The following is a 13,393-nucleotide window of genomic DNA, read 5'->3' as shown; positions in this document are numbered from 1 at the left end:
CATTTTGAAATCACATAGATTGTTGTAATATTTAGAATGACGGAAAGAAAAACCTCCTTCAAATTTCTAATATTAGCAAAGAATATCCTTGCAATTTCTACTTTTACTATTGCATAAGAATACGCTTTTAGTGCAGGTAGGAGGTTGTTTGATGAAAAGATAACCCGTCTTGCTCTACATACTGCACAAATATCTGTTTGCAAGAAATATTGGAATCAAAGTGACAAAATAAGAAAAAGACTTAAGAACGATGATGATCAAGACTATAATGATCCATGAATAATGTATATATCTACATCATGAGGTGGAAAGATTAGAAGATGATAAATAAGGTTAGCAAAATTGAACAATGACAACTACAATTAAATGGTACGACAAAAACTAATATGGGCTTTAGTTTCTTCATAATATGTAAACTTCCCTTCGAGACATTAGATTCAAGTCCTCTTTTCCCTTTTTTCAATAATTCACCTTTATTATTACTTTGTCATTTATTTATTAACTTTATTTATTTTTTTATTTTTAATAAATCTTTTAATGACAATTTATATGCAATTAATTTCAATAATACTCAACAAAGATATATATATATATATATATATATATATATATATATATATATATATATATATATATATATATATATATATATATATTAAACCCGTTCAACGCGAGAGCTGAATCGCTTTAAACTGCCTCCTGAACCGCTAAGAAATCGCCTGAAACCATAATTGTGCTCATGTGGTCTGAATCAAGTCCCAGATTTTGTAAACCACAGTCGAATGAAACCGAAACCGAAATCGGCCCAAATTGGACCGGCAATCTCTAGATGAACGTAACTAATTTGATTAAAGTAACAGAGTGGGAGAAATGCATATTGAAACAAACCTTATACAAAGTACCAATTGTGCGGAAATTTTATTACAAATATAGAACCGAATATGATAAGGCTTTAACTTAAATTTAGACGACTATCTGGCCAGTGCAATTCATGGTAATATCCCGCGTTTTAAACCAGAATTTGTTGATGTTTCAACTTTAGCTTTGAGTGCTGGTCATATTCACACTTATACAAAGTGAAATATTTTCAGTCCAATCATCCCTGCAGTGTGGATATTTCAGTAAACATCACATACGTATAGAAGGAAAAAAAAATGAGAAAAAAATTCGAACAATTTTGAAAAGTACCCTCTTGAATGGTACAGGGCATGCTTCTATGTTCCAAATCTCTTTCGCATATTGAGAAATTGTCCTGTCACTGCTGAATTTTCCACTCCCAGCAGTGCTTAGTATAGACATCTTGAGCCATTTTTTCTTATCCCTGCCAACAACACTAATGTCTTAGTACAGTCAAGTACAAGAGCAAACATGAGAGAAAGTGGAAGCTAGCAAGCTCATAGGCAGGCAGCATAGGGTGCCTTAACGGAGTCTATAAAAGATTTCTCGTCTGACTGTCTGAGGTATTTATCAACTTATCACTTGAACATGGCTATCAGGAATTTTTCGAAGGAAGTTTCTTGAGGATCTTTGTGGGTTAATGGTATTGTAGGTGGGTAAAATATGAGGCTAATGGCAATAAACTTGAATGTAATGTTGCAAGTGTTTCCATTACAATGTCATGGTAATGCAGTTGTATTCCCCAAGTTCGTGTTTTTCTGAAATTTCCATACCACTCGACGTCATAATGGTTTAAAAATTTCATACTTTGAGGCAGAATCGCAAACATTGTGGTGAAATACCTTATAAACTTCAGAACAAATTACCACAGAGTGAGCCACAAATTAGATTGACGATAAGGTTACGAACATGATTTCCTTGGCACTTGGAAGGAGAATATTTGAAATAAGTGAAATTAGAGGACTCATTTCACATACTAAAAGAATCATGATGTAATCAATATTTTGATGTTAAAAATAATGAATTTATAAAAAACAAATCTTACTTGTATGCTTCATCAACTTTAGCTTGAGCATCCATGTAACTTGGAAAGTCATGACCAACAAGGAAATAGTCTCCTCGGCCATATCCAGTATTGCTTTCAAGAGATTCAAGGAGTGGATTGTAATCATAAGTTCCAAAAGCCCCCGATCTTATAAATTGTTTAGCCTCTTCAAAACGAGGGTCTGGTTTAAACTGCACCATCAAACAAACATAGTTTCATGGTCAAAAACTACATAATAAACATGGATGCTACTGTGCTGGTAAAATGAGAAAAATATCTCCAACTTCGACAACAAATAACAACTATTAAAAGTTATTCCTCTAGAAGTCTTGTCTGCTGGATGAATATGCAACAAATACTATACAACTATCAACAATGTCCATTCTCGATAGAGCCAACAAATCATAGTTATTTGGTTTCAAATTATACTATAGTATAATTAGCTCGTGAAATCATGTGCAAATTTATGTTAAGATGATGTTTGCTTTCAAAGGACAATCAGAAGCAACCTTTTTGTTTTAACAAGGGTAAGGTAGCGCACATCCGCCCCCATCCCCTGCCTACATGGGATGGCATAGCACTAGGATTATGGAATATTGCTATACATCTATCAGGAGCTTGTCATTTGCCAGATATTGTGTTTGGAATTAAGGCCATAGCTTACACATAAATACCAATTACAGAAGCAGATTTCAGGTAAAATGTTGAAACATGTTAGTTAAATACCAGGCCATTCTCTCTATCCTTGCGAAGCTTTGGAACTTCATCTGCTGTTGCTCCAAAAAGAAAGAAATTATCTGCTCCAATTTCTTCTCTGATTTCAACATTAGCTCCATCCAGTGTTCCTATTATGAGACATCCATTGAGGGAAAATTTCATGTTGCTTGTTCCACTGGCTTCCATGCCAGCAGTGCTGATATGCTGTGATAGCTCACTTCCAGGAATAAGCACTTCTGCCACAGAAACATTGTAGTTTGGAACAAAAACTACCTGACGAAACATAGGTAAAAGCAGTTAGAAAGTTATCGATATACTAATTATACTTCTATAAGAAAACTAAAGTATATCAGACAAAACATATAATCAATAATGATTGCCAAAAAAAATACTACATAATCAATAAAGAGATAACAGAGGAAAATATTTCCAAGAATACACGTCATATGAAGTACTTTATCCTACATTTCTCCTACATTTCTCCACGTATCTTTACTCTTCACACAGAGTACGCTACACTATAGAATTATATTAAATTGTGTTTAGGGACATGACTGGCTACAGAAAATTTCTATTAAGTCTTGAATTACTGAAATTGCTTTAGCAGAAGATGTTTGAACAAAGTAATCCAAGAAAAAAAAACAAAGATGCTTCAATAGCAATAATGCATTAAAATGAGTTTACAGCGACAAAATATCCTTCTATTCATTACCTTAAGATAACTATTGACCTCTGGATCAGTGTTGACAACAGCTCCCACATCATTTACCAATTTCACTATTCTTATAGCATTTGTATATGTCGCAAAGGCCTTTCCACCAATCATAATGGTCCTAGGTGTTGTCTTAGCACGGTCTTCGGGGCTCATCTCCTGTTATGGAAACTTTAATAAGAATAATTTTGATGGAGCATTGGCTAGTCACTAATACCTCATTAACAATGCAACTATCCAGTTCTTCATTAATGTACATGTCCGCAAACTGTAACCGCATCGCCGTATCATAAAGGTTTTTGAGTTTAGTGCAACCGAAATATAGACCGCATTGACTACGAAATCATCCGCATTGACTGCAAAATCCATTTCGCGACCGTGACTGAAACGTATTTTTGCTCTATTGTACATATTTTAGTTTCTTTTCACATGTGCAGTCTATGAATCAACTCGAGAGGTTGGCAAAGTGGTGAGAAGAAAAAAACCCACATTAAGACCCTCCGATTTGGAATGGAGAGAGAAGAAGAGAAGCTATACCTTTAACTTTTTGTACCTGTAAACTGCTCCCAGGATATTTAATAGTTGTCTTTTGTATTCGTGAATTCTCTTGATTTGTATATCAAAAAGGCTATTGGGGTCTATGCTTACACCCGTTACGTCAAGTATGTATTTTGCTAAGCGTTGTTTCTTTGCCATTTTCGCAGAAGCCCACTCAGATTGGAGGTCCTCATTGTCAGCAAACTGTTGACCAAATTAAGAAATTCGGAATCAAATAGTGAAGTTGAAGAGTCTCTTACATAATTTAAAGTAGTACTTACTTTACGCAGATTAACAAGAAGATCAAGATTGGTCACCCACTCATCAGTTCTCAACCATTTTGTGATTATATTACTGAGCTCTGGATTGCAAAAGCGAAGCCATCGACGAGGAGTAATACCGTTTGTCTTATTTTGGAACTTGGTAGGCCATATAGAGACATAGTTTGCAAATAGGTCTGCTTTTAAGATGTCGCTGTGTAACTGTGCAACACCATTCACCTGTAGGACATCAGCAGTAACAGGTGAAGTCTGTTCATTTCGACCATATTGATTCAAATTCTATTTCGCTGCTGATTTTCACAAGTTAATTATAATAATCCCCTACCGTATGAGAAGACACCACACAGAGATTTGCCATGCGTACTACTGGTTTTTGGGGATTATTATCCAAGATGGACATAGAGTTGATTTTGTCCTCAAGATCAGGCCTCGTTGAACATACTATCTCCACAAACTGAAACAATACATTCAAGCCTTTAGGAAAACCCCCCAAAAAAAACCCACACGGTATCTTATAATTCAACTCCAAATAACATTTGCCGTTAAGAAACATGTTAGGCTTATACTTAGTCTACGTAACATATGTCATTATTAAAACAGGCTTTCATAATTGGTTCCCTTTTTATAGCATTCAGTAATATAAATCAATACAATATGACAAAATTAAGTCCTTTGCATAAAGGCATTAAAATCAGACATGCATAGGCCAATTTGCAGAAGACATAGCCGCACTTTACAATATACTAGTAGACCGGAAGTAAAAACATGAAAACTCACCCGCTTGTCAATTTCAGTTATAATCTCCATATGACGCGGAAGAAGCTTCCACATTACAGATTGTGACCACTTTTCCAGAGCTTCAGGAAGAACAGTGTGGTTTGTGTATGCAATAGCCCTGTTTCAGTCAGCTTGAGTATCATTTAAGATCAGTGCAAACATATGGAAGCACTGGATTTCAAAAAACAAAAAACTACACATCACCTTGTTGTCACATCCCAAGCTTCATCCCAGCCAAGCCCTTCATTATCCATAAGCAAACGCATAAGTTCTGGAATGGCAAGTGTAGGATGGGTATCATTAAGCTGCACAGCCACTTTGCTGGGAAATTCAGACCATTGTCGCGGGATGTTTCCATCTTTCCTTTGTTTAAATCTGAAAATGATGTCCTGTATTTGTAGATAAGAGGTCAAACATACAAAAGGATAAGATAAGAGGTCAAACATACAAAAGGATACATGAAAAACTAATTCAAAAATATTCATATTATATGGTACACGGTAGAAGACAGAAATCAAACAGCTAAAATGAAGCTCCATAGAAGTAAAATGTCTGCAACCCCACATATTTCTGAGAATAAGAATCATTACATCCAATTATTCTGACTTTAATACAAAAGTACTCAATAATCACATGGGGCTTTTACAAGTTTCCACAAGTTGAAATGATAATTGAGTGACAACAAAGTTCCTATCACCTGATGAAACTTGCATTATTAGCTTTACACTAACTGCTCTACCAGATGGCACAAAAGCTAAGACTATGTAGATTGAACTCATTGTAGTAACGCATTATGCTATGAAACACAACCAGACAAACATAATCTCAAAAGCATTGATCTATTACTTATTTCAAATCTTTCAGCTATATTCCATATCCCATGTAACCATCTAATGCTTCTTTTAGAAAACAGCTTTAGGTGAACGTATATCATATCAGCTAACCCAGTCTCAAGAAACAAAACAGTGCATCACACGCTTACAAGTTCCTTGCCTTACATAGCTTAATTATGTCCCATCAGCATTCCTAGTACACACAAGCTTTTCAATGCAAGGCGGAAAATCACGTAGAAGTAGAACGATAGAATTGAGGATCACAAAGTGCACCACCATTGATTAGAAACTGAGCGTACCTGAAGTGAAGCACTGCATAAAAAGAATTGCTGCTTCAGACGCAACAGCTTCCCGTTTTCAGTAGTATCTCCTGGATACAGAACAGCACAAATCTGAGCGCAAAAAAGAAACATTAAACCTCAAACCACGTGATACTTTGGTACAGCTACAAAAGTTTGTGCAACAGTTATCATGAAACTTGCCTGCTGAGCACTAGAATGAAGTTGTAGAGAAGATTCATATTGCCCATCATTAAACTGAAACAGATTAAAATCCTCAGCACATGCTTTTGCTTCCCAAAGACGAAGACTGATAGTGTTCTTGGTCTTGTAACCTGGGATTGGAACATCATATGCCAGAGCCTGAATAACCTCACCATCGACCCATTCTCGTCTAAAATGTACAAGAGATAGTCCAATGGGGTAAAGGTATTGACAGGAGGATGTAAGTATGAGTTGCTCACAAGATGATGCGATTCGACATAAAAGGTTTGGTCAGTCAATGTGAATGGACTTTTACAAAAATTTTAGCCAATAGCTTTTCATTCAAAAACTCCACACCTTTGACCCACCAAACACTTGTAAAAAGGAAATCAAAAGGGCATTGACATCTTGGAGAGACACTTACGATCCGTCAGGATTGATCTGAACATGACCAAAAAATCTGACAGGAAATACAACATCATGCCTGACAATCTCCCAAGGGCTGAATTTCTGCAAACAAAAGATAATATCAAAAGATAAGACCTGCCATTTTAAGTTCATAATATCTGTCCAGGAAAAAGAAAAAGATTCATGACACTGGAACCTCAAGCCAATCTTCAGGAAGCTCTGTCTGGCCATCTTTGGTAATCCGCTGCTTGAAAAGGCCGTATCTATATCTTAAACCATATCCCCAAGCAGGAAGATTCAAGGTAGCCATAGAATCCAAAAAGCAGGAAGCAAGCCTTCCAAGGCCACCATTTCCTAGTGCTGCATCTTTTTCCTACAAGCGACACATTGCTATAATTAAGTATGGAGATTGAGAATTTGAGATTGGTATAGAAATACAAAACTGAAAATTAAAAATTAGACCAGAATAACTTCTTTCCGGTGAGACTGAGAGATGAGGTATCAGCATAACTACTGAACGGAAAATTTAGTAGTAGCATATTTATAAATTTGCCTAGAATATGTGAAAGCAGCGTAAGAGATAAATCGCAGATTTGACAAATTTAACAGTAAAATTAGCAATGTCATGGATCCTTGCAACTCTCTGAAGAGACTAACATCTTTTTGTTTAACAGTACCTGCTCAACAATTTCCTCAAGCTGATGGCCAAGTTTATTCAAAGCATCTGCATAAGCATCTTGGATGTTCAAGTTTCCAATAGCATTTGTTAAAGCTCGCCCTTGCAAATATTCCATGGATAAATAGTATGTCTGCTTAGGATCAGACTTGTGAAAATGAAGATAGGTCTCATTCCATTGCTGCAAAGAATAATTTGAGTATACAGAGCCTCATCAGCCAATATAATAGATATCTACGACTACAAACAATGCTACCAAAGGGCTAATATAAGTGCATTTTTGTTCAAAGCCTAGCCAAGAACTTTAAACAAAACTTCTACATATTACTATACATCTATGAACAGATTAACTAAATAGGGTACAATAGATTATTGTTGAAATAAATCTGCAATTTTCTTTGTAAGTGATCATCACATATTTACTACAGGAACCAAGGTCCCTTAAACAAGACTTTCTCTTATGATCGACTACGAGTAGAGGTTATGTAAACGTAATCTACCATAAAATTTCAACAGGAAGTTCCATTTCAATTTAGAATTAGAAAATAGGTTCTAGAAATCTAGAAAGCCAATATAATGTGTCCTCCTTGGTGTAAAGCAAAAAGGAAGATTTAATAAAATGTGTGATTCTTGACATTGAGCTATTACGTCACAGAATAGGACAAGGGGAAAGTCTCCAAGAAATATGATTCAAGACACAATTACATAACTATGCATCAAGCCTTTCAATAATTTCGAATAGCTGTACTCTCCTGTAATTTTTTCTGAAAGATGAAATTATGGAACAAAAAACGTTTCAGAAATAAATCCAACTAATTAGTCATTTTATTTTATTAATAAAAAGAAAAGTATTATATTAAGGAATGGAAACCTTAATGAGACGATCCCGAGCACTCTCAGCAGTGGCATAGAATGCCTGCTCTGGCTCAAACTTCAACGGAGAAAAATGAGGGCTGAACTGCGCATGGTAGTTAATGTTGGATGCGATTTTACTTGGTTCCTCAGACAGAGGATGTGCTTCAGCTGGAATATCTGATGGAATTTCATGCTTTGACACTCCATTGGTTTTCCCCATCCCCATTAGCAGTAATTGAACCTCCTACAATCATTTAAAAACAATTATCACACAATCCCAAATTATAAAGAGAATATTGAATGATGTTTGATACCCAAATATAAAGATCAAAGGGATTATCATCATACAGCATCAAATGACAAGAAAGGTCTTAAAATCATTAAATGACAAGGAAAGGTCTGAAATATCCCAGCAAGTAACGCATGAATTTAGCTAACTTGATATTATTCTTCCCCCACAAAGGTCCATCACCGTTCCTATTTTCTCTTGTCTTTCGAGCTTCAGCCACCAAAAAATAGCCCTTTCCACCTATTATATGCTATTATTATACCCCCTATGTCCCTTTGTATTTAGTATTTACTGAAATAACTCGGAAATCTAACTGAGAGCTTTATGTATTTGTTGTAACTAATTCACGGAATAAAGGGATTATCAGTTTAATGTAGTCCTTTCCATCTATGATAATATTAATATCAATTATGAAGTAAACCTTTTTGCCTATGATATAATTGGTATCACTTATTAACAAATAGTTCCCCAATTTTCAAGTTTAAAAAAACAAATTGTCACGCATATTGTTAGTTGCAAGATTGGAAGCATCAAAGAAAAGATTCATTTGTTTGGTCAATCTTCTTAAATTAATCCAAAAGCTCACTTCAGATATTACAAATTTGCATAATTTATTCAAAAGATGGTCCCTCCTAATACTACCCTTTTCTTTTGGAAAGAATCTATCTTTTCTCCCTCTTACTCATCGGATTCAACTCAAAAAAGCTGGACAAACATGGAGTAGTAAATAACTTATTTAATCTTTGCATTATTCTCCTTCATTTTTTTTTCCTTTTACCATTTTTGAAAAGAAAAATAGATAAAAAGTCCAATAAATATCAACCTGAAATTTAGGACGCATATAAAAATTATATCAAAACTAAGCATTATTCTGCTACATTTGATTTTTCAAAATTTTGTAATGAAACAAAAAAAATCAATAAAAGCACCGAATTGGATTACACTAAATACAATTGCAATTAAAATCAACAAAGTTCATGATTTATGTGGCCGGTTATCATAAGATGAACGATTTAATCTTCTTATTATAGAAGTCACTGTAAAACCTTCATAAATTAATAGAATTAAAATCAACAATACGAGCTAGCAAGCTAAAATGAATCAAGTTATCAAACAATTAACAGAAAAAGCACATACTTATGCTTTCACTGAGTTTCCAGCACTAGATTGAAGCCTGAAACACACAAAAAGCAGAATTATATATCATCAAATAAAAATTACAGAAAAATTAATGCAATTCGCAAAGATATTTTCGATATATCATAGAGAATGGTAGAAAAAGATTATACTAGAGACAATCGCGAAATGGAAACCAGACAATGAAGATGAAAATGTCGCCTAAATTGATTGATTCAAAGTTCAAGGCATTTTCGTTCGTTCAATTCACGAGAAGATCAGAGTCAGAAATATGGAGATTGGTGAAGGAGGTTGGGATTGATATTAATTTAATAATATCTTTTTTGAGAGGATGGACACGTGGAGGGTTTAAAATAGCGCTCAACGATATTTTGTATAAATAAATTATTTTTAATTTAATTATATAAATTTTGTGATTTTGCTGAAAGAGGAAAAGAAAAGAAAAAGGGTTGAAATTGAAGTATTCGTCTTTTTCCTTCAACTTGGGAGTAGGAAGTATGGAAGAAAAAAAGAATCATGTGAGATATTCTCAATAAAGTGAAGAAAAGATAAAAGGCAAATTCTATGTGAAAATCTTAAGGTTTTTGGATTTTCTACGTGGTAATCGAAATTTTTAAAAAATTCATGAGGTAATCCTGAGGTTTACCAAATTGTTCCACCATGACCTTTTTGCATATAAAACGTTAATTTTCAAGCTTAAAAGCTGTTATATGCCTATTTATACGACACATCATTTCAAATTCCATTAGTTCAACCTTTTTCCCCAAAACATAAACCGTAACTCTACAATCTTTCATCCAAATAATATTTTTCCCCCCAAATTCAAATGTGATTTGGATGAAAGATGGTAGAGTTAGGATTTATGTTTTAGGGAAAAAGGTTAAAACTGATGAAATTTAAAATGATGAGGCGTATAAATAGGCGTGCAATAGCCTTTAATCTTCGAAATTAACGTTGGCTAACGTTTTATGTGCAAAAAAAGGTCACGGTGGAACAATTTGGTAAACCTCAGGGTTACCCCGTGGATTTTTTAAAAGTTTTTGTTACCACATGAAAAATCCAAAATCTCAGGGTTATCATGTGGAATTTCCCAAAAATAAAAAAATAATGGGAGTATTAATGAAAAATAACACCCTCCAAGTTTCCAAAGATATGCTGATGATGTCCAAAAAATCACAAATGTCACTTTGAGTATTTTTATTATATAAAAATTAGCCCGTCTTCAGAAAAACTGTCTCTCTGAGAGACGTCTTTCAAATATTACAAATAATTAGAGCTGTTCAAATGTGACTCGACCCGGAAATCCGAACCGAAAACGAAAGTTAACCGACCCGAAAATATGTTTCTTTTTTTTGGTTTATCGAACCGAAATCCGAACTGAAGTTGCATCCGAACAGATTTACGACCGAAAATAGTAAAATCGAACCTGAACTACGACCGACTTTTATAACCAACATATAACCGTTAACCGAGATTACCCGAACCTAATATTGACCGACCTGAGTCATACCCGACCCGAATCATGCTCAAAACCGAACTTAATCCGACTAAAACCGACTTAACCCGAACGAATTTTTAATCGAAATGCTATAAACCTGAACCAATTTTTAACATAGAGGTATGATCGACTCATATTCAATCATCTTATTAGTTAATCTAATAAAGTAATAGAAATTTTAATAAATTAAATTTTATACATACATGGTTTCATATATTTAGAGTTAATAATCAATGGTCAATATTTATTTAACTATTTTTAATCAATTTAGATGAAAAATGATAAAACTTTAATTTTAACTTACAGTCAAACAAGTAAAAGTAATAAAGGAATAATCACTAATTGATTTGCATTTTAACTATTTTGCCTTAACTAAGGGGAATCTTATCATCAATTAAAAAATGTCTAACAACTTAATCTGATATTGACTCGATCTATAGTGCTATAAAATACAATTTACAATTTGGAGGAATTTGCATTTCCTCTTTGTTGATGGCTAAAAACAAAACATACACAATTACACCAAAATGAACTTGAAGATACTTTTGTAACGAAGACCGTTACCCGGGAACTTGATACTTGTTGTAGGCGTATACTTACTTTTCTTTTGTGATATTTCCCTATAAAAGTACTTGGGTTTGAACTTGGAAATTCACAACGAGATACAAACAACACAATACACCATTAGTACTTAAGGTATAACAAAGTGTTTGAATGACTTATTAACTTAAAAAGATTTACAAAAGCTTATAACATTTTTTAAAAAAGACAAACAAGAGAGAAAGTAAGGATAAGAAAGAATTCATAAAAAGTGTGTTTGACATCCTTCCCTAATACCCCTATTTATACTAGTCATAGTACACCAAAGGGTCATGGATTAGTAATTACCATTGATGATCAAGCTTAATTTAGATTAATTTAGATCAATCATGAATACTATGTTAATTATGGTATTCATGAGCATTATTCCAATCCATTAAACCATTGTAACATCAGAATTAAGATGGAACAAAAAAAGGAATCCAATGCTCTTAGTTCAAAGAAGTCGAAAAGGCAACAAGGCCTGGTCAGAACCAAAAGCCAACTCGGCTGTGGCCCTGACCCATAGGGAAGTTGATGAGTCGGCTTTTGCTACTGACTCGATTCCTATTTTGCCTTATTGTCTTTCCCTTTGACCTGTTTTGGACCTTGTATTTTAATACATTTTATCCCACTACTATTTGTAGTACGTAGTAATATTTCTTAGGGATTCATATACACTAAAGTCCAACATTAGACCCAGCTCATTAAAGCTTAATTAAACTAAAAATTGATAATGAGTTGACCAAATTAAAGATGGTCTCTCAAAGAGATCATCTCTTACAAGAACTTGTGCACACAAATTTGGGAGCGACCATCTCATATTGAGATTGTCTAAATGGGTCGACCCAAAAGCTAAAAATTGAAAAATACAAATTGTCTGTCTTCCAGAAATTAAAAAATAAAAATTCAATTTTGGCATTTAATTAAAGTATCAATTTTGACCTTAAAGTAAACCTTAAACAGATCAATTAAAATAAAATTTTAATTTTGACCTATAAGTGATCAATTTTGACGATAAACTACTAAAGTTCTACCTAAATATGATTTTATTTTCACAATTTCAGAACAGAGGTAATAAAATGGTATTATTATATATTTCCTCTGGATTTTATTAGCTGCTACAGTTCCTGTAGCAACTACTGTTCATCAACTGATCTTATTTGGTATATATTTTTCCATGTATAATGTAAAACATAGTCAAGTGGGGTCTTGTTTGATTCATCTTAATGCGTATTTTCATAATATTAACTTTTTAAAATTTTTATTATATGAAATTAGATATATTAAAGATTAAAATCGTGCAATTGATAGCATGAAAAACAGAAGTATACCAACTATTAAAAACCAGAGGAAGTAATTAATTTCAAACAACATATGAATGGTCAATAACACTATCAATAATAGTGTTCAAACATTGCACAATACAAGTACTCTTATTCAATGCAACATGATGATTCTAATGGAATATAAGAGAACTTGTACTCTTTAATCATCGATCAAAAATAGTAGTATTGCTCTTCCCTTAATGGTTTTCTATTCATAATGGACTTGAAAATAAAGTTGTAGGTGTAATGTTTGCTTATCCTTGATGTGAAGGCAGAGAAATTGTCAATCTTCAGTTATGTTTGTCAATTGATTCAATGAATACTCTTGGAAGTGATTAAGAG

General features: G+C 33.7%; 1 protein-coding gene across 1 annotated transcript; it reads right to left on the bottom strand.

The window, feature by feature from the left end:
* Nucleotides 1-824: 824 nt before the first annotated feature.
* LOC130812757 (alpha-glucan phosphorylase, H isozyme) lies at nt 825-9,999 on the bottom strand. The gene is made up of 18 exons (XM_057678340.1): nt 9,799-9,999; nt 9,647-9,683; nt 8,237-8,464; nt 7,367-7,546; nt 6,886-7,062; nt 6,706-6,791; nt 6,282-6,471; nt 6,099-6,191; nt 5,171-5,355; nt 4,967-5,084; nt 4,515-4,643; nt 4,190-4,408; nt 3,909-4,112; nt 3,372-3,530; nt 2,669-2,932; nt 1,943-2,133; nt 1,189-1,321; nt 825-1,102 (listed from the first exon to the last, which is right to left on the bottom strand). The coding sequence occupies exons 3-18, from the start codon at nt 8,444-8,446 to the stop codon at nt 1,097-1,099; spliced, it is 2,544 nt and encodes an 847-aa protein (XP_057534323.1). The 5' UTR covers nt 8,447-8,464; nt 9,647-9,683; nt 9,799-9,999; the 3' UTR covers nt 825-1,096.
* Nucleotides 10,000-13,393: the final 3,394 nt, after the last annotated feature.

Source organism: Amaranthus tricolor, chromosome 5 (assembly GCF_026212465.1).
Source record: "Amaranthus tricolor cultivar Red isolate AtriRed21 chromosome 5, ASM2621246v1, whole genome shotgun sequence".
In the NCBI taxonomy this organism is placed as follows: Eukaryota; Viridiplantae; Streptophyta; class Magnoliopsida; order Caryophyllales; family Amaranthaceae; genus Amaranthus; species Amaranthus tricolor.
The sequence above is the reverse complement of the archived record's forward strand: the minus strand, read 5'-3'. Positions and strand labels throughout refer to the sequence as shown.

Coding starts and splice junctions, on each gene's coding strand:
- LOC130812757 (XM_057678340.1), bottom strand. CDS start 8,446: ATGGGGATGGGGAAAACCAATGGAGTGTCAAAGCATGAAATTCCATCA. Junction 4,644..4,966: donor TAACTGAAATTGACAAGCGG/GTGAGTTTTCAT, acceptor GTATTGTTTCAG/TTTGTGGAGATAGTATGTTC. Junction 2,134..2,668: donor AGGATAGAGAGAATGGCCTG/GTATTTAACTAA, acceptor TTGATGGTGCAG/TTTAAACCAGACCCTCGTTT.